Source organism: Panicum hallii, chromosome 9 (genome assembly GCF_002211085.1).
Source record: "Panicum hallii strain FIL2 chromosome 9, PHallii_v3.1, whole genome shotgun sequence".
NCBI classification, from domain to species: Eukaryota; Viridiplantae; Streptophyta; class Magnoliopsida; order Poales; family Poaceae; genus Panicum; species Panicum hallii.
In genome coordinates, this window is record NC_038050.1 from 7,628,746 (window position 1) to 7,650,339 (window position 21,594).

The 21,594-nt window shown below is 43.0% G+C and overlaps 4 protein-coding genes across 7 annotated transcripts; 2 read left to right on the plus strand and 2 right to left on the minus strand.

Annotated features, from left to right (window-relative positions):
* The first annotated feature begins 250 nt into the window (after positions 1–250).
* On the plus strand, positions 251–9,193 carry LOC112874357 (chloride channel protein CLC-d). 4 transcript variants are annotated; one of them, XM_025937635.1, is made up of 23 exons: positions 256–654; positions 743–815; positions 2,067–2,288; positions 2,373–2,419; positions 2,502–2,600; positions 3,089–3,163; positions 4,247–4,335; positions 4,629–4,769; positions 4,860–4,930; positions 5,385–5,464; positions 5,546–5,695; positions 5,791–5,850; positions 5,938–6,012; positions 6,467–6,618; positions 6,809–6,944; positions 7,021–7,152; positions 7,259–7,336; positions 7,419–7,474; positions 7,677–7,754; positions 7,841–7,997; positions 8,079–8,180; positions 8,267–8,308; positions 8,679–9,193. In XM_025937635.1, the coding sequence occupies exons 1-23, from the start codon at positions 454–456 to the stop codon at positions 8,709–8,711; spliced, it is 2,349 nt and encodes a 782-aa protein (XP_025793420.1). In that variant the 5' UTR covers positions 256–453; the 3' UTR covers positions 8,712–9,193. The 4 variants fall into 4 exon arrangements, 3 of the variants coding, with proteins under 3 accessions (XP_025793420.1, XP_025793419.1, XP_025793421.1); XM_025937634.1 differs by having other exon boundaries at positions 261–654; positions 8,267–8,313; XM_025937636.1 differs by having other exon boundaries at positions 592–654; positions 2,362–2,419; positions 8,267–8,313.
* A 2,280-nt stretch (positions 9,194–11,473) lies between these two features.
* Positions 11,474–14,071, plus strand: LOC112877819 (proteasome subunit beta type-2). The gene is made up of 3 exons (XM_025942186.1): positions 11,474–11,780; positions 11,934–12,057; positions 13,540–14,071. The coding sequence occupies exons 1-3, from the start codon at positions 11,623–11,625 to the stop codon at positions 13,891–13,893; spliced, it is 636 nt and encodes a 211-aa protein (XP_025797971.1). The 5' UTR covers positions 11,474–11,622; the 3' UTR covers positions 13,894–14,071.
* A 1,786-nt stretch (positions 14,072–15,857) lies between these two features.
* On the minus strand, positions 15,858–16,971 carry LOC112876605 (non-specific lipid transfer protein GPI-anchored 2-like). Its single transcript, XM_025940747.1, has 2 exons — positions 16,301–16,971; positions 15,858–16,161 (listed from the first exon to the last, which is right to left on the minus strand). Exons 1-2 carry the CDS (start codon positions 16,638–16,640, stop codon positions 16,037–16,039), a joined length of 465 nt encoding a protein of 154 aa, XP_025796532.1. The 5' UTR covers positions 16,641–16,971; the 3' UTR covers positions 15,858–16,036.
* A 273-nt stretch (positions 16,972–17,244) lies between these two features.
* Positions 17,245–21,477, minus strand: LOC112876604. The gene is made up of 6 exons (XM_025940746.1): positions 20,749–21,477; positions 19,924–20,026; positions 19,114–19,169; positions 18,620–18,784; positions 18,163–18,276; positions 17,245–17,613 (listed from the first exon to the last, which is right to left on the minus strand). Exons 1-6 carry the CDS (start codon positions 21,373–21,375, stop codon positions 17,521–17,523), a joined length of 1,158 nt encoding a protein of 385 aa, XP_025796531.1. The 5' UTR covers positions 21,376–21,477; the 3' UTR covers positions 17,245–17,520.
* Between the last annotated feature and the right edge of the window lie 117 nt (positions 21,478–21,594).

The following is a 21,594-nucleotide window of genomic DNA, read 5'->3' on the forward strand; positions in this document are numbered from 1 at the left end:
CTTGCGTGGACTACGATAGTTTAATTGGACAGTGGGCCGTGGAGCATCACAGTGTCATTCGCAGCCACTGTTCCCAAGTCAAAGTCCGACCGCGACCACGTGCTCCGGGCATCTCCTCCGCTGGTGCCATCTCCCCCGGTAGCTGCGCCGTCGATCCCCTGTGGCGGAGTCAAAGAGCCCTGCGCCGTGAACGGCAAACGCCACGCCACTCCGCCACCGCGACGACCGACCGCCACGGACGCACGCACCGAACCCCGTACGCCACCACACAAACTAACCACGCCACGAACTGCTGGGACCTGACCGGCTCGAGCGACTCGACGAACTCTTGGCTCCTAAGCTTTCCCGGCCAGCACGCAGCAGGCAGGCTCCCCCGTCTCCTCCCTACCCCGCGATCGAACCGTTGGAATCGCGCGTCCCGGGCGGGATCCGGAGCGACCCCGGCCCGATCCAATGCTCTCCGGCGGCGACGACGGCGTCCCCGACGGCATCGGGATGGCGCGGCTCGCGTGGACGCGCCTCCCCACCGCGGACGCGGAGGGGGCGGGGCCCTCCACCTCCGCCGCGGCGGCGGGCGACGAGCTCTTCTCTGCTGCGGCCGTCGAAAGCCTGGACTACGAGGTCATCGAGAACTACGCGTACCGGGAGGAGCAGGTACGCGCCGCGCCCCGCCCCATCTGCCGCTTTTGCCCCCGAGCGTGTGCGGTCAGCTCAGTCGTCTGTGTCGCTGGGTGGGTTGCAGGCGCAGCGGAGCAAGTTCTGGGTGCCCTACTACGTCATGCTCAAGTGGCTATTCTCTCTGCTGATCGGCGTCGGTCAGCACTCTCTATCTCATCCTTTGTTGTGTTTTGCTTAGCGGTTTGTCCAATTCTAAGAGCTCTGTGTAGTAATGGAGATTTCAGTGGTTTGCAAGTAGCTCGTACATTATTTAGTCTGACATTTTTTTATTGAATCTGGTTTTCCTTGAGCCTCTTTCTAGTTGCCTTGACTAAACTTATTTATCACTGGGAATCTGTTTATATCCCACTGATATAAACATCACTGAATCTGTGAGCCTAATTACCCAAAATTTAATTGAGATGAGTCTGGTCATTTCGGATTTGGTTTCCTCGTATTCCCAAATACTATTGCCTGTATGTCAGCCAAATTAAAATGCGCGACCAAAATATCCTACTACTCCAGTATTTTTGAATGGAAGCTCCAGAATATGGCAAAACCATAGAAAATCGGCTGCATACAAGGTTCAGAATTCAGATACCCTTGTAGTTTAGGCTATATAATTACTATAAGGTGGGGATGATTAGTTGAGTACCAGTTACTATCTTTTCAGAAAACTTGAAATTCAGCATGAACTGCAGCATAGGGATTAATAGCGTAGCAGGATGATTGCTGCTAAGATGCACAGTTTCTGTTTAATAAAACTTGGACATTCTTGGTATGCACATCATATTTGGCACCGTAACCTCTAAATGTTGTACTGTTATTTTCATGAAAGTGGAATCCTGGAATATTTTTTAGTATTTGTTATCTACCGTAAACTACAAATTCCCATTATCTTTATCACAGCTGAAATTTTTATCTTCGATTTAGTGAAAAAATAAATTTGACCATAAGTCATATTTTATTAGGATAACCATAAGTACATGAACAAGTATTATGCTTAATTTTGTTAAAATGTTCCTATAAAACTATAGTAGTATTTTATATTAATGTTAATATCTAGAAAAATGATTGGACAACTTGATGTATTAGGGTGGGCAGCATCTGCCCAGTTGTTGTACAAACAAACACCAAGATTGGTCTTGCAAGATTCATAGATGATTTCCACAACATGTTGCGAAAAGGAAACCCTTTTGTGATGTTATAAGTGTAACGTATGTCTTATGATTCAGCTAATTGGAAACTACGCCTCATGATTTATTTGATTGGGAAATAGAGACTCTAAGCATATAAGACCGTATATCTGTTAGTGATATATATTCATACACCAAATTTTACTTGCACTGTTCCCGGTTGTTTCCAATAGTTGGTTCGTCGTGCATTTGATATCATTTTCTGGTTTGTAGGTACTGGATTAGCTGCTATATTCATAAATTTGGCTGTTGAGAACTTCTCTGGATGGAAATATACTGCAACATTTGCTATAATAAAGCATTCATATTTTGTGGGATTCTTTGTCTACACCGTTTTCAATTTAGCCCTTGTCTTCTCTTCTGTATACATAGTCACAAACTATGCTCCAGCAGCTGCTGGATCTGGTATTCCAGAGATCAAAGGTTATTTAAATGGTAAGGTTTTAATTACTGAAAGTTCTGAACTTCTGGTGCTAGTACTCTCAGAAATTGGTGATGTAGTTTAAAGCCTTTATGCAGGAGTGGATACACATGGAATCCTCCTTTTCAGAACATTAGTTGGGAAGGTGAATTTACATTTGCTTTCTTCAGCTAATATGATGATGGCAAACTGAGTATTATATTCACATATACTGCTGTGTGTAATAGATCTTCGGGAGCATTGGATCAGTTGGAGGTGGATTGGCTCTAGGAAAAGAAGGGCCTCTTGTTCATACTGGAGCCTGCATTGCTTCTCTTCTTGGACAAGTGAGTTTATGATCGTGATCTGAACATCTCCATTTAACACTATTTCATCCACAAGTTAAAGATGTGGATGTATGCTATGTACTTCTACCATGTCTATCATTGTCTTGCTTATTCAGAATAGAGTTGAACGGAACAGGCAGTTGTGGTATCTTATTGTCCAGAAAAGGGTCATAAGCGAGTACACAAACCATCAATGCCAAAAAGTATAAAAATAGCCTCTCTCCAGCAGCAATTTAGGAAATCCTTGGAGAACTTTGTTAGTGATGCTTACAACACCAACTGATTGACTACTTATGGGGTTCTCCTGTACTTTGAATTAATGTTGACTGGTCCAACAAAATTTGTACACAAAGGCCAACACCAAACACGTAAAGACATGGCAGCAGATTAGCTTTTTCATTCTACTTCATTTCCACCTGGCAGCATTTTATTGCTATGCTACGTAAATGCTTCATACTGTTAACTAATTCTAATGTGCATGTGCATAGGGTGGATCTGCAAAATACCACTTGAGTTCTAGATGGGTACGGATTTTTGAAAGCGATCGTGATCGGCGAGACCTTGTAAGTTACTTTTGACCATGCATTTGATTAACAAGCCTCCATGACTAGCTGTTAAATAGAGTCACTCATGACTACTTTTTTGCCATTCTCTCTACTTTAATCTTCAAATTATCTTGAATTTATTGCTTTCCTTGTGCCATTTAATTTTACCTTCCAACTAGAACATCTTGTTGACCTGAAAAAAATTGGTAATATAGAAGAAAGTTGAGTTAGTCTGGTTCCAGAACTGTTTGGGTAGTATAGAAGATGGATGCTGTATTATTTGCTTAGACACTTACCATATGGTAATACTGTTGAACGAGACCATGTTTGTGGAGCGGTTCAATGTGACTGATCTTGTTTGGCATGCCATTAAATTGCAAGACTTGATTGTTTAGACTTTAGACACTCAAGCACTCAAGCCTACCCATTTTATCCTAGTGTTGTAAAATAGCAGGCATATCTGCTTGCTATACTTAAATAGTTAAGTGGCCCAGCTGTTTCTTCTCTGTTTAAATGTGAGGGTTCGGGGTTGATCACCCTTCCTTGCTGGTGCATCCTTATCTACCACATCTTATTGCTTTCGTATTTGCCTGTATCGGTCATGTACGGCAACCACAGGATGTTTTGTAGTACTCTTAACTTATCTTGATCAGTTACCTTAAACATTCACCGGAATTGAAATGTCGATAGATGAATCTGTTTCAAGTTTTTCTTTACTCTGGCAACTTAATTTTTTCTAGTTTATACAACTTAAAAGTTATTTAGCCAAGCCAATTTCAAATTGTTAAAGTACGCCCTACAGAAAGGTTGTTAAGGTAAAGCTGATTTTTTTTCCAAACAAATTTTTATTCAATTTCTGTTTTTCTTAAACTTGTTATTTTAACACTTCTGATGTCCATGCTCTAACACGCTCCTCAATTGTGCTAATTAAAACAATAAGTACAAAAAGAAAACAATACAAAAAATGAATAATTGAATAGGGGATAACCACCTTTAAAATGTTGATGTATTCTTTCATATGATGTTGAATGCATTCTGAGATCTTTTAAGAATGAATGGATCATAATATTGAAACTCTCAAAACTATTAATGTTTCAAAAGGTGACATGTGGATGTGCAGCTGGAGTTGCTGCAGCCTTCAGAGCTCCTGTTGGTGGGGTGCTATTTGCCCTGGAGGAAGTTACATCCTGGTATGTAATCACTATGTTACGGTTTATCCTTTGCAATTTCCTGCCATTTGCATGCATATTTTATTGCAGTATGTCTAAATAGCTGCGAGTCTTACATTTTTAGTGTGATTCACATTTCTTCTAGTGAAATAAATAAATTAAATATCGGTTTATCTTTGATGCCTTGTTATTAAGAAAATTATAATGTTATCTGCGTTTGACCCAACTAAGTCGAAATTCAACCTGTATTTGCGTTTGAGCATATTCGAGTTGACACAAATATGATTGATTGTGTTCCCATAATATTGCTGAAGGTGGAGAAGTCATCTTATGTGGAGAGTATTCTTCACATCTGCTGTTGTGGCCGTTGTGGTGCGCTCGGCAATGAATTGGTGCAACAGTGGAAAGTGTGGTCATTTTGGAGCTGGAGGTTTCATAATCTGGGACATATCTGGGTGAGATAAGCCCTCACACCTAATCTTATTGGTGTTGCTTCAATCTGGAAATTGCATTTATGATAGTGATTTTTTTCATATTCTTTGAAGAGGTCAAGAAGATTATTCATATCAGGAACTGTTTCCCATGGCAATTATTGGTGTTATTGGTGGACTTCTTGGTGAGTTTTTGTTTGCAAAGTTGATCCAGTGTCTCTACAGAAGCCAAGTCAGGTTTTGCACATAACAATAGTTTATGTACTGACTAGGATGTTAGTCATTTAAATGTGGCCCTCGCCTTTGCATAGTTGATTGTCTTCTCATCATGCTAGCTATTAACCAGTGTAGGGTAATATAGTTGCATTGTTACAAAATCACTATGTTGGCCCTTAGGCTGCACTATACCCACTTTACCCAGTTCTGTGTCAGCTAGTTAAACTGCTCTTTGGCGTCTTGTAGACTCTCCTCTAGCTAGAGCTGGATGAAGTTCTATGGGAAACATAGTGTTCATTGAGTGAGGCACACTCCAATCCTGAAATATTATGTCCCAGTAGATCCAGACCGAATAAGCAGTACTATTGTTTGTCTCATTCTTTGTCAAATATCCCTGAATCTAATGTGCTAGTTTCTCTTCAGGGGCATTATTTAATCAACTCACCCTGTATATAACTAAATGGAGGCGAACGTATCTTCACAAAAAAGGGAAACGAGTGCAGGTATGCTGAAAACATGGACTTTAGTAGTAGAATGGCTTCTGTCTGTAGTTCTATTTCTGACATCCAGGTTAACATTTTCAGATCTTTGAAGCCTGCCTCATATCTTTGGTAACGTCGACGATTTCCTTTGTGTTGCCGCTACTAAGAAAATGCAGCCCATGCCCTCAATTAGGAGCTAATTCCGGCATAGAATGCCCTCATCCACCTGGCACAGATGGGAATTTTGTTAATGTGAGATTTACTTTGTGAATTTCTGGTTGACTTGCATGTTCTCTTCAGATACATAATTTGTTTTCTTCTCTTAATCTTTTGTTTGCATTGTGCAGTTTTATTGTTCAAAAGATAAAGAATACAATGATCTGGCAACCATTTTCTTCAATACTCAGGTTAAATATCATTGGAGAACTTTCTTAGTCTAACAATTTCTTGTTTGGATGTTCCTTATGGCTTTATTCAACATCATTTTTTTTCAGGATGATGCAATACGTAATCTTTTCAGTGCGAAAACATTTCATGAATACAGTGCACAGAGCCTGATCACCTTCCTGGTACCCCCCCATTTGCACCTCTGTTTGCTGCAGTTTTTTTTGTAGGTATTATTATGCTATAGGGCTCAAACAAACTATATCTTACTGAACTTATGGTTACATCAATTGTTGATTTGATACATCTTTAATTAGGAAGAACTGTTAAAAGTATCCATCTTCAAATACTAATTATAAATTATAGTTGTCATAGAAATTTAGCTGTCTGTGTCTTAAGTAGTGCATTGTATCAGTAGCTCTCCTGTGTGTTCGAGGGGGGGGGGGGGGGGGGGGAAGCAGATTCTATCAGTAGAATAAAGTATGTTGGTCACCACTTTTACTGTACTGAGATCGGATACTGTTGTAAGATCTACCTTTGGTTAATCAAGCAACCAAGTTGGCTTTGCTGAAATCTGATGATTATTTCATGAGTTCCTTCATCTGCTTACATTTCCCACTTTACCCTTTTGTTTCTCAGGTCATGTTTTACTCCTTAGCTGTCGTGACATTTGGAACTGCTGTTCCAGCTGGTCAGTTCGTTCCAGGAATAATGATCGGATCTACATATGGACGGCTTGTTGGAATGTTTGTTGTCAAGTATTATAAGAAGCTAAACATTGAAGAGGGCACGTGAGTCCTCGCCATCTCTTCGTATCCACACATGCAATATAGTTATATTAATTTATGCTCTCTTAGCATTATGTTTTTTGCGTTGAATAGTCCTTAATGTCATTATTCTTTTATTCAAATGGGGATGATATTTGAGAGTTCGTTGGTGAGAACTTGACACAATCTCTATTCATTATCAATATTGTTGTAGGTATGCGCTGCTTGGTGCTGCATCCTTTCTTGGTGGTTCAATGAGAATGACCGTATCTTTATGTGTTATCATGGTTGAGATTACAAATAACTTGAAACTCTTGCCACTGATCATGCTTGTTCTTCTAGTTTCTAAGGTAACTAACTCCACAATCCGTGACTCCTAGTTGAACATAATGAATGGAATATGTCTGCTGATTTCAGTTTATGTAGGCGGTTGGTGACTTCTTTAATGAAGGGCTGTATGAAGAGCAAGCCCGATTAAGGGGCATCCCTTTACTGGACTCCAGGCCTAAACAGGTTATGAGAAATATGAATGCAAAGGATGCCTGCAAGAATCAAAAGGTTATGAAGCTTTGTACTCTATTGAGCTATCTAAGTGGACCATGGAAATACCATGTATCAGTCTTATTCTGAGTGCTAATGCATCCAATCTTGTCACCTATGTCAGGTTATCTACCTACCTCGTGTTTCAAGAGTAATTGACATTGTTTCTGTTTTGCGAACCAACAAGCATAATGGTTTCCCTGTAAGTTTCCTCGACAGTTGTTACAACAAAGTTTTCACTCGATTTTCACTAATTCGTTTTCGATGTTCTATTCTTGGTTTAGGTTGTTGACCGTGGGCAGAATGGCGAATCACTAGTCATAGGTCTCATACTTCGTAGGTAAGATACAATGCTACATGCTCTTGAATTTTGGTGATTCATGTCACTGTGCTAAACATTAGGGAATTAGGGATTTTACAATTGCATTCTGTGAACGAGACCTAGGTCAATGGGTCAGATGTCTACAAGCTGAGCCTAGGGGCTAGTAAAGAGAGCTATACTTTGTAATAAATACACTGACCTTGTCATCCTCTTATTGCAGCCACTTACTGGTACTTCTACAAGCTAAAGTAGATTTCCAGAACAGTCCTTTCCCTTGTGGGCCAGGCGTACTGAACAGGTTTGTGTTTATCTATCTGTAAGCCTGAATAGCATATTCAATACACTTTCCTCTGGAAATTATTGAATGTTTTTGTTGTTACTTAGGCATAATTTTAGTGACTTCGTTAAACCAGCATCAAGTAAAGGAAAGTCAATTGATGATATTCATTTGACAGAGGATGAACTGGGGTTATATTTGGATCTTGCCCCATTTTTAAATCCTTCACCATACATAGTGCCAGAGGACATGTCGTTGGCGAAGGTAAGTCATGCTTTACTTGTGGATTATACATCCATTTCATTGAGGTGGTTATGTGGTAAGTGTTAGTATCAATGATTTCAGGTGTACAATCTCTTCCGCCAGCTTGGATTGAGACATATATTTGTTGTTCCTAGGCCTTCTCGTGTTGTAGGATTGATAACCAGAAAAGATCTATTACTTGAGGTGATAAATTATACTTTTAGTTTAGTTGAGAAATATGTATATATTTTTTTTATCTGGGCTCCCTTCCAAGTGTTATGGTGTTTCAGGAGGATGGCAATACTGTGATGGCGGAGCTCCAATCGACGAGTGTAAGGTTTTGATGTTCCTCCTGCCCCCACTAATATTGTCTACATCTGCAAGCCTGTACATTGCCACAAGGAAATTATATTCTGTTTGCATTTGCTTCAAAACTGAGGTTTAAATTACTGGCCTGCTATTGGTGGTGAACTTTAGTATTGCATTCGGAAGCCTCTTGGTGGTGAAGCTCTCTTGATATTTCATCAGCTCTCTTGTTCTAGACATGCTAGAGCAAAGATTTTGGGAAAAATTCCGGATGCATTTTTTGCAGCACTAGATTCATTTACATGCATTAAATGAAATGGGCTAAAATCTGATTTCTTTATAGGAAAATTGATAATTCATTACCATTTTGGGTTGATGTGTTATTTTGATTCACAGGGGCTTGCTGAATGGCAGACTGCTGGGCGGTAATGCACATCTGGAGCGTCCTCTTCTTGACAACCTTGTGATTGAGTAGATAGATAGCAGCATACGTCTTAAGATAATTTTGGTAGCAAGCAGTAACCTTCCACTCGGGCCATGCGTATACTTTACATGAATCAAGCGGCACTGAGCGGACGATGCAACATGGATTGGATCCTGCGAAGTGTTGCGGATGGAGGTTCCCCAATGCGCATCACGTTGCTGTGCCTGCTGTGACTAAGGTAATTTCTCCGTGCTGCGTGTTTAGATTAGGTGATTGTAACTTGCACAGAAATGTTCACACACATCATCATGTATCCCACGGTAAATTTCCAAGGCGCTGTATTATGCGGTTGTAAGTAGAATTTTGTAATGGTTGATGCGATGGTAAAGACAAAAGCTACTGCCTACTGATGATTCGCATGTTCTTTTACTGAAGTTGTGGTAGGCGGCTACTTGAAAATTTCCTTCGGTTCCGGTCGGAATGGCTACTTGAAAATTTCCTTCGGCTACTTTTTTATTTTCAGTTTCCATTTTCAATATAATATGTTCTTTTTTTTTGTTTCAGTATATACACCGTTAAACTGAGTATGGAACAATGCTGTAATTTCCTTACAAAAATATATCATGCCTACATTCAAGAGCACTGGAGATGTTCTCACACTGCCTCTACTTCCTCACGGCAAAGTAACTGAATCGCAGAGATCATTACCTTGATGACAGTTTACTAGTTCAGCACGATCGCCTAATTTCTGTGCCCCGTGCTGCCGGCTGTTCGCTTGTCACAAATCGTGATGAAATATAATATATATATATATATATATATTGTTTTGTTATAATGCATCTGGGTGCATTTTGTACAGAGAATGCACCCACCCTCTCAGTTGCAACCGTGACAGTGCAACGGTTTTAGCGTTCAGTTGCAATCGGATCGGTCCGAGTTGTAATCGGTTCGCGTCCAGTTGCAGCTAGTTCGCGTCTAGTTACAATCAGTCCCATCCAGTGCAATTAGTCTATTCTTCCGGTTGCAATCGGTGTAGTCTCTCGGTTGCAACCGTAGGATGGGTGCATTTTGTAAAAAAAATTGCACCTTGTTGCCTTTTAGCCTGGTTATATATATAACGATATATATATATACATACATACATATACATATACATATACATATATATATATATATATATATATATATATATATATATATATATATATATATACCAATGGCTAGGTGGGCTAGGCAATGGCAAGGTGGAGTCTTTTTTATTGCACAATTTTAAAAAAAATATACAGCTTCCGAAAACAATCAAGGGGATTAGGAGTTCATGATGTTGATATAAAAAATACATATAAGAAATACTGCTTTGCTCGCTCTTTAGACTGCTCACAATATATAGGACATAGCAGCAGATATTGCGCAATAAATACATGAACACTAAATCTTCATTGCAAGTTCAATGTAAAAGTGGGGACTCTCACTTTTGGGCTAGTTCGATGAAGGTGAAATGAGAATTCTTCCGGTTTGGAACTTTTGATTCGGGAAGACAAATGGTTGGGCAATGCAACATTGCGTGAGCAGTATCCTTGTTTGTATAACATTGCCCGCCATAAACGAGTCACCGTGGTAGAAACTTTTAGCACCCCATTTATCAATATCTCATGACGTATAGATCTTATTGGCAATAAGTTAGTAGAATGGAATGATTTAGTTCCGCTTGTCGCTGATACAGTGTTGAGCTAAGAACAAGATGAATTTTACTGGAATCTCCACCCTTTTAGGCAGTTCTTCGTAAAATCTTATTATTTAATCATGATTCATGCTGATGTACCCAACTTGAATGAACGTCTATGGAAACTAAAAGCTCCCCTAAAGTTAAGATTTTTCTTTGATATTTACGGAGGGGTGTGGTGTTGACGAAAGATAATATAATTAAGCGCAACTGGAAAGGTGATAAAAAGTGTTGCTTTTGCTCTAGTGACGGGATGATTCAACATCTTTTTTTAATTGTCCTTTTGCACGTGAAGTATCATCTATCACACATGCGGCTTCAGATCTTCTGCAGCCTTGTAGTAATCACATATGTTTGGTAACTGGCTATGGGGTAAGAAATAAAATTGCTAGTCATGCTAGGAGCGGCTAATACTTGTTGGTCGTTATGGCTTTGCAGGAATGATTTTGTTTTTGAAAGAAAATTTAACCTTTCTTTTAGAGGTTATTTTCTCAGTTATCCATTAGTCCGTTCATCAATTATACTATAAAAACTTCTTAGTTATTTGTTATCCATTAGTCCGTTCATAAATTATACTATAAAACCAGATTTACAAGACTTTTTGTTGTAGTGGTGTCGCAACAGTTGGCTCAGGTGGCTAAGGAGTTTTTTTCCGAGGTATATAGGTGGCGTTCTAGTTTACGGATTGACAGTCATTAGCGTCTCGGTTTATTTTTTTTTATTTTGTTTATAGGCTATGCTCATCCTAGTAATGCAGAGGTCGGGAATGTTTAAAAATTTTGTATCATCTCGATGTAAAATTCTTGAATTAAATAAAGTTTCCATTATCAAAAAAGGTTCAGCTTCCGAAAAAAAGAAAACAAAAACATACAGCTGTCAGGACAACAGATGAAGGCCCAGCCCGCCACACAGCAAGCAGCCAGCTCAGCTAGTCAAGGCAACGGAAGAAGGCCCAGCCCACAAAGTCCGAACACCATCGACCCCCCTTTGGGCCTTTCCGTCTCGGTTTCCCTTTCTTCTTTCTTCTACCCCAAGACGAACTCGGTTCACTTCCCGAACTGTTTCGGATTCCTCCCCCTGCGGCCCTGCCTATATACACGACTCCGTCGCCCTCGCCTCGTCGCCACGGTTCCCGTTTCTCTCGCCTCGCGCAGCATCGGAGCACTAGCGAGGAATCCAGTCCAGCCCCAGCAATGGAGTGCGTCCTGGGCGTGGTCGGCCGCGACTTCGCGGTGGTGGCGGCGGACACCTCCGCCGTGCAGAGCATCCTCGTCCACAAGACGGACGAGGACAAGGTGATGGTCCTCGACTCGCACAAGCTGATGGGCGCCTCGGGGGAGCCCGGCGACCGGTACGTCCTCTACAGTCGCCGATCCGTCCGTTCGGCGGCCAGTCCGTCGATTACGCGCTCCCTTTTTCTAGGGTTTTTCTGGGGCGCGCGATCTGATCCCGATCTGGCTGGGTTTCTGTGGGTGTTCTGATCGCGGTGTTTCGCTTGGCGCAGGGTGCAATTCACGGAGTACATACAGAAGAACCTCCACCTGTACCAGTTCCGCAACACCACCCCGCTCTCCACCGCCGCCACCGCCAACTTCACCCGCGGCGAGCTCGCCACAGCCCTCCGGAAGGTACCGACCCGAATTAATCTTATTCCTCTGTCTGTGCTACTGGGTTTGCCTGCAAAAAGGTTGAATTTTTAGAGCGCAAAAGGGTCAATCCGGGTTGGATTAGGGTTAGGCATAGTCTCTTGTATGGCCGATTTGGGTGTCCTATAGTTCGTTGAATGGAAATTACTGCGTGCTGCTCTGGTTGTACTCAAGGGTGATTACGGATCAAATTTGATTGGGTGAAGGGGAGATGATTTCATTAAGCCAGTGGCATAGGTGGTGTGATTTGATGAATTATGGCCAACTGAAACAGGTGTTACATTTGCTAGCGAAAGAGATATATGCCTGTAGGTTTTCTCATGTAAAGCAGAGTATTTTAAGCGGCTCACTCATTTGCTGTAGTGATTTGTGAATGAACTGGTTCAGCTCTAGTCATTTACTAATGTTCAGTAAGAACCTAACATGTTCTGGTTTCAAAAGGAACATCACATACCAGCTCTCAATGAACTGATGCCACTTGCAGATTTAAACATTTTGTAAATTAACACATGCAGGCAGCAGGCGTATAAAAATTGTCTTTTTAATGCCTCTAGAAAGTTTTAAGGCCAAATCCTTTGTGTTGTTTTAGGGGAAAATATATGATGTTGGCATATAAGATTTGCTCATAGAATCAGGTAGCACCATGCTGTTCAGTAAATGTTCTGTTTGAACTAATTTGTATGGTGGAGATTCCTGTTATTTAAATTGTAGCACAATTGTGTGATGTGGACTTCTTACAAAAGGCTTGGGCCATGGAAATCATATTCATGCTATAGTTACTCTATTCCTTGACATCACTAATATCCGCTACTATTGTAATGGGCGTGATTGTTTATCGTGTTTCCATTCTTGAAGATGATACCTTTTATGCTTTTTGTGTTGTTCCTGTCAGTCATTTCATCATACTACAGATGATTGTTAAGATGAACTCATGGTATATTGCAACCGTACAACATAAACTTGATCAATGATGCTTCACTATTTATACAGATGGACCTGGAATTTTGGCTACTAATATTAATTTCTAGACAAATATTTGTGTAGTGATATTGCAATATATACTTGTGCTAATAGTCTAATTGCTATATATTACTTTAAGGGAGCACTGGGCAGTTTTCATTTCTAGAATTCCAGTTAGTTATTTGCTATATTCCTGTGAGGGTTACAAGTGAGTAGAGATCTTGGCTTATCTGGACTTTCTCATCCTCCTTCACTATTGTAGCACAGATGAAGTCTTTTTAATACTTGCTGCAGCCATGAAGTGCGCTGCATATCCCTCCATTTTTTATTTCATTCATAAACAATTTGCAGTCAATAGCCCACGCTTGTTTGTTTTGTCTTTATAAGGAGTACTTTAACTAGAGCACATTTTTTCTTCATTTTGTCTGCTAATTTATCATGCCCTGTTCATTGAGATTCTATATGTTCTTCTCCCCTGACACATGTTTCATGTTTACCCCTCAGAATCCGTACATGGTCAACGTTATACTTGGTGGTTATGATAAGGATGTTGGCCCTTCCTTATACTACATCGACTACATTGCAACCTTGCACAAGATTGACAAGGGTGCTTTTGGGTACGGCTCCTACTTCTGTTTGTCGCTGATGGACAAGCTGTACCACCCGGACATGACTGTTGAGGAAGCAGTAGATCTTGTTGACAAGTGCATCAAGGAGATCCGTCTGCGGTTGGTCGTTGCGCCTCAGAACTTTGTAATCAAGATTGTGGACAAGGATGGGGCGAGGGAGTATGCGAGGCGTGAGCTCGTCGGCGACAACGCATCAGCGGGAGCTGCAGCAACTACAGTTGCTGCCTGAGGCATGAACTCGTTGGAGCTTGCATATTGTTAATTGTTTCTCAGCGCTGCTACTATGTAATCACAACATACTTTGGGATCCCAGAACTGTTTTTTTTATCAATTTTAGCCCAGACGTGTAACTCTGTTTCTGCACTTTTCATGTCTTTGCCGAGTACAAGGTAGTGTTTCTCCCTTTACGGTGCTGTGTGCCTATCTGTGCGCTTGTTCTGAGCACTCTAATAATAAACAGAAAATCTGAGCAAGTGCTTCAGGAAAATCTAATTGGCTACTTGCTGAACACCCTTCACCGCTGACCACCGCAACCGCCACGCACTCCCCATGTTTGGACGCTGCACGCTGCGGTGAGGCTCAGCTCGCGGGTCTGGTCGACCCGGAGCGCGGCGCAGCACTACGGCCTCGACCGCGCCACGGACCTGAGCTGCGAGCAGCACCGGGCGAGCGCCGTCGCCCCGTTGCCGCTCATGTAGTCGACGCACGGCGACAGGCTGATCAGCGCTGACGTGCACCCGCCGGCGCCGCTGCGATGAGCAGCGAGGCCGCGGCCAGGAGCCAGAGGGGCGGCGCCGCCGCTCTTGTTCTCCCACGAGGAGCCATTTCCTCTTGCCTGGGTCTGGGTGAAGCTGACCAGCTACCTGCCTGAGGCTGAAGCTGAAGCTGGGTGTCTTGCCTGAGGCTGAAGCTGGCCAGGATGCCGTGCACCCATGCTGGCTATCTGCCTCATGCGTTTCGTGTTGTTCCCTTCTGTTTTTGGCGTGGTGCCACTACGTGTCCCGTTCTTACTCGATGTCCTTCTTGGGTCCTAATCCCTTCTACGGAAATCTCAGGCACGCGGGGGACTGGGGGATACCTCCAGCAAGCCAGGGCCGAGCTACAAGGCCACTGGCTCCTTCAAGGTCCGAGGCCAGGAGCAGATGAAAACCAGGTTGTAGTTGGGCAAGGGGAATGAGAGGCTGCAAGTTCACGGAAGAGTATTTGCTGTCGTGTGTCCAGAAAATGTGCTACAGATAGGCTGTTGTTCGGACTGAAATCGGTTCTTGTTCGGACTGAAATCGGTTCTCCATCCTTAGACGAGGCTAGCAACGGTGCCATCCTTCGTTGTACCGTTTTTAAAGGAAAAAAAATCTGATTTACATTCTCGAACTATTAAAAAAGTTTGATTTTCAACCTTCAACTATAAAACTAGATAACAGAGTCCATCCAACTGTCGAAACGGGACAAATTTTACCCTGTGGGGTGGTTTCGAAGGTGGTTTTTATTTTGTAAAAATTAAAAATATTCAAATTTAAACTAAAAAATTCATAATTAAGTTATTTTAAATAAAATAAAATACAAAATGGGTATTAAAAATTTTCTAAAAATATAACCTATCTATTGCCACTGTACTTGTCAGTTATTCAGATCCAATTTTTTCATATTCATAGTATATGGTTGTTTCTAGTTATGACTGTTACTTTTGAATAAATAGGATTCAAATAGAGCAATAATAGATATGTTACATTTTTAGAAAAAATTTAGGTACTAGTTTCATATTTTTCTGATTTAAAATAAATTAATTTTGCTTTTTAGATCTAATTAGAATTTTTTATTTTTTAAAAAATATAAACCACCTTCAAAACCACCCTAACGGATAAATTTGCCCGGTTTCGATAGTTGGATAGTCTATGTTATCCGATTTTATAGTTAAAGGTTGAAAATCGGATTTTAGGATAGTTTGAGGATATACACCGGACTTTTTCCTTTCTAAAAAGAAAAAATATAAAAGGGAAAATTCCTAACAAAGGAACCATGCACCCAATACTGCAAAATTTGCTTACTGAATACACGATGGAGGACTACGAGTCAGCATTTGACCTTACGTCCTTACACGATGGAGGACTGCATCCTAACAAACTTGCGACTACGAATCAGCATGTCAAATGAATTCGCGATGAGTTTGGGTTGACCAGACCAACACGGATCATCAAATGAACATCGCATATATACCAGCAAATTTATTACGACCCCGGAATCAACCAATGGCACAAATGACGAAAATCCATAGAGGCACACACGACACTCAAAATCCTCCTCCCCGTATTGCTGAAACGAAAGTTCACACGACGCAACGCGTCCTGAAATCCTGAACCACCACGCTTCACGAATCACGCAGCAGCCACGGCGTAGACCGCAGCCACGGCGAGGCCGAGTACGAGACCCGCCGGCCCCCGGAGCGCCGCGGCGCCGGACGGCAGGGACGGCGTCGCCTTCGATCCGCCGCCCGACGACCCTGCACCGATCGATCCGATCGCACGAAGAGTTAGTTCCGTTTCCGGCCGTTCAGCAACGAGAGAGCGAGCGAGAGAGAAAAAAAAAGCAGAGCGATCAGCCGCCGCCGACCAGTTTCCCCGGTGGGCGCGGGAGCTTACCGGCGTTGCACCGGCTGGCGGGCGGGGTCTGGACGTTGCAGGCGGCGGGGAGGCCGAGCGCGCGCGACCGGTCGATCTCGACGCCGCCGAGAGACGACGAGGCGTCGCCGCCGATCGCGGCGCAGAGGCACTGCGGCTTGGACTGCACCACGGCCTTGAGCTGCGAGCAGCACGAGGCGCTGGGCGCCGACGTGCCGTTGCCACTGATGTAGTCCATGCACGGGGACAGGCTCACCAGCGCCGACGTGCAGTCGCCGCCGCTGGAGCCGGAGGACTGCGCGGACGCCGCCGCGACCAGTGCCGCGGCCAGGAGCCAGAACGGCGCCGCCCTCGCTGCCATTTTTCTTGCTAGGATTTTGCTACTGCCTGATGCGATCGGTCAGCTTGCCAAGAGGTGCTCGGAAACGGGGTGCTGCTACTGGCCCTGTTTTGTGTTGATTTTGGGCCCGTGGTGGTGTGGATTTTATAGGAGTGATCTCCGATGGAAGTTGTTGAACGAGTCGGTAATGCTGGTGAGCTGCCGGTTCCTACTTCATCAGGAAATTGTAGTACCGGTCCAACTCGTCGACGGTTGATCGAGTTGTTAACAAACAAAATGTGTGGCGAATTTGGTGTTCAGACTGAAATCGGGTGTTGGCGATTTGGCGTGTTAGATGAGGCCAGCAACGGTACGAGTATCTTATGGTTTTGGTTAGGAAGTTTGCTTGTGTCAGCCTGACAACTGGCAGGAGACCAGCATTAGAGTAACAATATATTGTTTCCACACAAAGAGATGGTGGTGGCGGCCTGGCAATGATCTCACGCACGATCAGTCTTGGATACCGGAGACCGTGGACCATGGAAGTTAGCTGAACTGAAAGGTTTCGTCAAATCTTTCTGTTTTTTGAACAAAAAACATCCATGTTTCTTAATCTGAACTTTTTAGCCCTGCAGTGCACATGACAGAAAGCAAAATGCAGACTCAAATGTTCTTTCAGCACCATCTATTTACAAACTTGTGTGATTGTGTCAGGAACACTGAACAAGTCTACCGACATACAATTGCACTGCAGTGCGCTACATGTTCCAACTTTCATGTTGCCTGCTAACAATGACGTCAATTACAGATTATAATTTTTTACAATTATAAGATCTGTGCTATAGTTAATAAGGAAACCGCCAAAACTGAATCTACAATTTGTTCCTTCCTCGCAGGGCCACAATCTGCAACCTTTTTCTTTCTATAGAGGCCTCAAAAGCGGGTAATCTTCAAGGAGCTCTCGTTCTGACAATGTGTCGTTCTCATTCTGTGGAGTCCATAGGACCTCGACTGCCTGTGGTGAAAATTAACAAAGTGTCAGACATCATTGTCGTAGCATACAACCAAATGCAGACAATCACCTATATTTTATAAGAAAGTAGGCTAGCAACATGTTGGTTCGTTCAGTTCTTCTTTCCCCGCTTGTTTTTATTCTTATTTTGCCTTATCTTTTTTAGAGTGAATTCATGAGGCTCTTGTTGATTTTGTCTCTAACCTATTCCAACTTGCTTGCACTAAGTGCTTTGTAATTTAGCAAGATGTTGCTTACTAAATGCCACTACAATAAGCTATTGATTTGCTGACCAGATCTGCAGCCTCATACACCGGAAATGGATTAGAGAACCATTTTTGGGCCAAGCTGGATGAAATTTTGGAGCAAATACAACTTTACAGAACTGTAGATATTGGTGACTGTAACCAGGTTGCTGCCAGTTCACACTATTTTACATTTTTATCCCAATGCAATCAACATGGAATGACTTATGAGTAGGGAACGTCGAATGTAGGATTATAATTTAAGCTGATGATAGAACAAGAGAGAAAATAAACAAGCAAGGAATACCAGTATTTTGCTTGATGGTATGGAACCAAGCTTTTGTAGAGCTGTCTTCAAGTCATTGCTGCTATTTATAGCAGGTAGCTTATGTACTCCCTCAGCAGCAACCAGTACGGTTATCTACAAATATGAAATAAGAAGGCTTAGATATCACCTGGTGAGTAAATACTAGCAAAGCAGCTAATCAGAAACACGTAGTTACTCAAGCCTATACACACTGGAAATCATAAAGCCCTATTTTTTATTAAAAAAACTGAATTCATGAATGACAATAGGCAACGTGATATGTATCAGCAAAGTTTATGAAGAAGGTTTAAATGAATAGGCTAATAATGCTGGCTAAATCACAACACTGTTGAATGATATAATGGGACATTGAGACACTGCACAGCATAAAGGTCCCAACATCACTGCATGGACACAAGATACTAGTTGACAAGCCTGGTGCAATTTGGCTACATACCACAATGTACTCATTGCTAAAACCACTTGATCTTTGGCTGCCAGTTTTGTTCCTCTTGATGCTGTTCACATTCACGAGTGTCTCTTCATCAAACTTGCCCCTCTCCTCAATTGATAGTTGATTGAAACGTTTCTCCCCATCGTCCATACTTCGTTTCACATCCGCCTTTAGAACAATAATCGAGATTTAAAAAGAAATTGGAACATTAAACTTACTGAATTCCGAACCAATATGACCTTGCTACTAAAGACATGATATGGTGCTCATGTATGGAACATTGATATTACTAACAACATAAAAAAGGAGTCTGATGAAATGGAAACATATATGAAAACATTGTTTTGCACTCTTTTTCTGGAAGTGCGCATAACATTACATTGCAGGATAAATCGCAGAGTTACATCATTTCAGTGATTAAACATTTGGAAGCAAGAGATGGAATGCAATCTGTTAAACAAGCTAACTAGTATAATTGAAGCAAAAAGTGTGGTTACCGTTGAGTAAGCTGAGATACAGCAATCTGGATGCCGAAGCAATGCCAATGTTGTCTCTATAAAACAGCATACCAACAACCAAACAGTTAGCATGTTTTCAAGGCAATAGCAAAGTCTTATAAATAAAAAATCTACAGAATTCATTTCAGAAGAGACCATGATGCATGATTTAATGCCAGTTTAAAAGACATACACATACTACAAAATATCAATCCAGAGTATTGATTTTGTAGAAGGTGACATGCATCATTGCCAAAATGAGATATTGAAAAAAAAAAAGGACTACTGCGACATACAGAAGGACACAAGCACACAGCAACCACCAAATTTCCATCACATACAGATTGTATCCATCAAAGTATGCAAGTGATCGTTACCAACAATCCAAGGGGGAAAAGATCCGATCAATAAAGAAAGGAGGCAAAACACATCAGAACAGAAGGTCAACACAGAAAATCACTTTAAGTAAAGCAGTATATTACTTCAAATTTCAAAATAAAAAATGGAAGATGTAAGGAACTATGCTATTACAAAATAATTGGGGAATACAAACGATGACCAGAAAGGGATCTGCTATAGATCCGTAGGGATCCTATTTCACAAAGAGAATCAACCCAGCCCATGTTTCATTTTGGTACTTATCACATGCCACCAGAGCGTGCCATATCCAATTTCACCTTCTTCTCTAATGTGTGAGCCAAGCTAGTTTGTGGTAACATTAACTGCTCTATTGCCTGTATTTTACTCCAGCTACTTACACAGCCATAACTCCAGAAGTAAAATGGAGCAGCATGTATGATTTGGTTTTACCTGTCAACACATAGCTCAACCCAGCTGGGGTAGATGTATCTGCTTTCTCAGCTATTTGATCAAGCTCCTTCTGAAATGACCGGGCCATGCCCAGCAAGCCAACCTACAAACAAATGTTAACTTATAGATTAAAAAGTTATGAACGGATTCCTCTGTTTGACACATCGACTCATATTTGTGCACCGGTATATTGTTACTGAAATTTGGTATGTACTATTAATAACAAAATTAATAGATCTTATTTGGCAACAATCATGTATATTCGTGTACCATGATCTTATTTGGTATGTATACTACTAATCAAAATTAAGAAAGCAGATCTTATCTGGCAATTTTTGTACATCTATGTACATTGTGTATTGATGTCTATCATGATCTGAAAAGCAACACTACAATCCACTTGGTCAAGCTTCGGTAGATAAAATATAATATCAGCTAAAAAATATATCTGAGACAAATCCGCAATTTACATCAAATAGTCTGAAATATGAATTCTGGCCTTGTAGGCGATGAATCCAGGGCACTGGCCACAGGTCATGCCTAATTACAGTGCATTTAAGCGGTGGCTTAAATCAACATGTTAAAATGAAGTGCACGAAATTAGGAAATGAATTGCAGTCTGTTGCTCTGTTCGAATCATGCAGAAGTTGGATGAAAGAGTAAGACGAACATCATTTTTCTTACAATTAAACAGTAGCCAATGTAACAACACTTTATTTGCCAATTTGCACGCTAAACTATGAAGTTGTTACGGAAATTGGCTCCATGGTAAGGTCTCTAATATGATACGGAGTATTATCCCCCCAACTAATGGCGAAAACCTACCTGTAGCTTGAGGACGGTGGTCTTCTGCGTCTCGGTGAGCACACTCCCATTGCCAGGCGAATCCGACAGGAACCCGGCGAGGTAGAGGAACGCAGCGAAGCCCATGAGTGCGACGAGGAACCCGGAGCCCCCGAAGCCGATGCCGACGGCCGGGCCGAAGGAGACGAAGGGCGAGGGCGAGTAGAAGGGCGCGGACGTGTACCCGCCCCTGGGCGCCGGCGCGCTGTACCCGTAGGATGGGGGCGAGGAGGAGCGCGAGGAGAAGGCGGACCCGCCGACCCGCCCGCCCGAGGCGGCCAGCGCCACGGCGTGCGGCCCGCCGGACGACGCCGCGGCGAGCAGCGCGCCGGCAAGGAGGAGAGCGAGCGCGGGCCGCTTGAGCGCCGCGAGCGAGTCGAGCACGGACCTCCGGAGAGCGTCGAGGGCGAGGAGCGGCTGGGGCCGCGCCGGCTCCTCCCCCGCGGCGGGAGGCGGTGGGCGGCAGTGGGCGCGGAGGGCGGGGAGGCGCGCGGGCCTGAGGAGGAGGCGGAGGCCGCGGCGGGGCGGGAGGAGGGGTGGGCGCGGGCGCGGGCGCGGCAGCGGGGAGGAGAGGAGGCGCGTGGCCCCGAGGAGGGTGGCGGCGGCCATCGGCGACTGCGGCGCGGGCCGCGTGAATGCGATGCGGAGGAGGGAGGCGGTGGCGGAGGAGCGGGAGGGATTTTTTTGAGAAGTGTGTGGGGGAGGAGGATCAGGTTGTGAGGCTCCGCGCCGCTGCGGGCTGGGGGGATGCCGAGACCGGGTGACGTGGCCGGCGACCGGCAGCGGCTGCCGTGTCCCCGCGGCGAGAATCCAGCCCAGGCTATTTCC

What these genes read in the sequence shown, in the direction of transcription:
- LOC112874357 (XM_025937634.1), top strand. Translation starts at nt 454, where the DNA reads ATGCTCTCCGGCGGCGACGACGGCGTCCCCGACGGCATCGGGATGGCG. An exon ending in TTGTTCTTCTAGTTTCTAAG is followed by an intron (nt 6,945 to 7,020) that starts GTAACTAACTCC and finishes CAGTTTATGTAG; the next exon opens with GCGGTTGGTGACTTCTTTAA. An exon ending in ATAGGTCTCATACTTCGTAG is followed by an intron (nt 7,475 to 7,676) that starts GTAAGATACAAT and finishes CTCTTATTGCAG; the next exon opens with CCACTTACTGGTACTTCTAC.
- LOC112876605 (XM_025940747.1), bottom strand. Translation starts at nt 16,640, where the DNA reads ATGGCAGCGAGGGCGGCGCCGTTCTGGCTCCTGGCCGCGGCACTGGTC. An exon ending in CGCCAGCCGGTGCAACGCCG is followed by an intron (nt 16,162 to 16,300) that starts GTAAGCTCCCGC and finishes CGATCGGTGCAG; the next exon opens with GGTCGTCGGGCGGCGGATCG.
- LOC112877819 (XM_025942186.1), top strand. Translation starts at nt 11,623, where the DNA reads ATGGAGTGCGTCCTGGGCGTGGTCGGCCGCGACTTCGCGGTGGTGGCG. An exon ending in TCGGGGGAGCCCGGCGACCG is followed by an intron (nt 11,781 to 11,933) that starts GTACGTCCTCTA and finishes CGCTTGGCGCAG; the next exon opens with GGTGCAATTCACGGAGTACA. An exon ending in TCGCCACAGCCCTCCGGAAG is followed by an intron (nt 12,058 to 13,539) that starts GTACCGACCCGA and finishes TTTACCCCTCAG; the next exon opens with AATCCGTACATGGTCAACGT.
- LOC112876604 (XM_025940746.1), bottom strand. Translation starts at nt 21,375, where the DNA reads ATGGCCGCCGCCACCCTCCTCGGGGCCACGCGCCTCCTCTCCTCCCCG. An exon ending in GTATCTCAGCTTACTCAACG is followed by an intron (nt 18,785 to 19,113) that starts GTAACCACACTT and finishes ATTGTTCTAAAG; the next exon opens with GCGGATGTGAAACGAAGTAT. An exon ending in TTAGCAATGAGTACATTGTG is followed by an intron (nt 18,277 to 18,619) that starts GTATGTAGCCAA and finishes TCATATTTGTAG; the next exon opens with ATAACCGTACTGGTTGCTGC.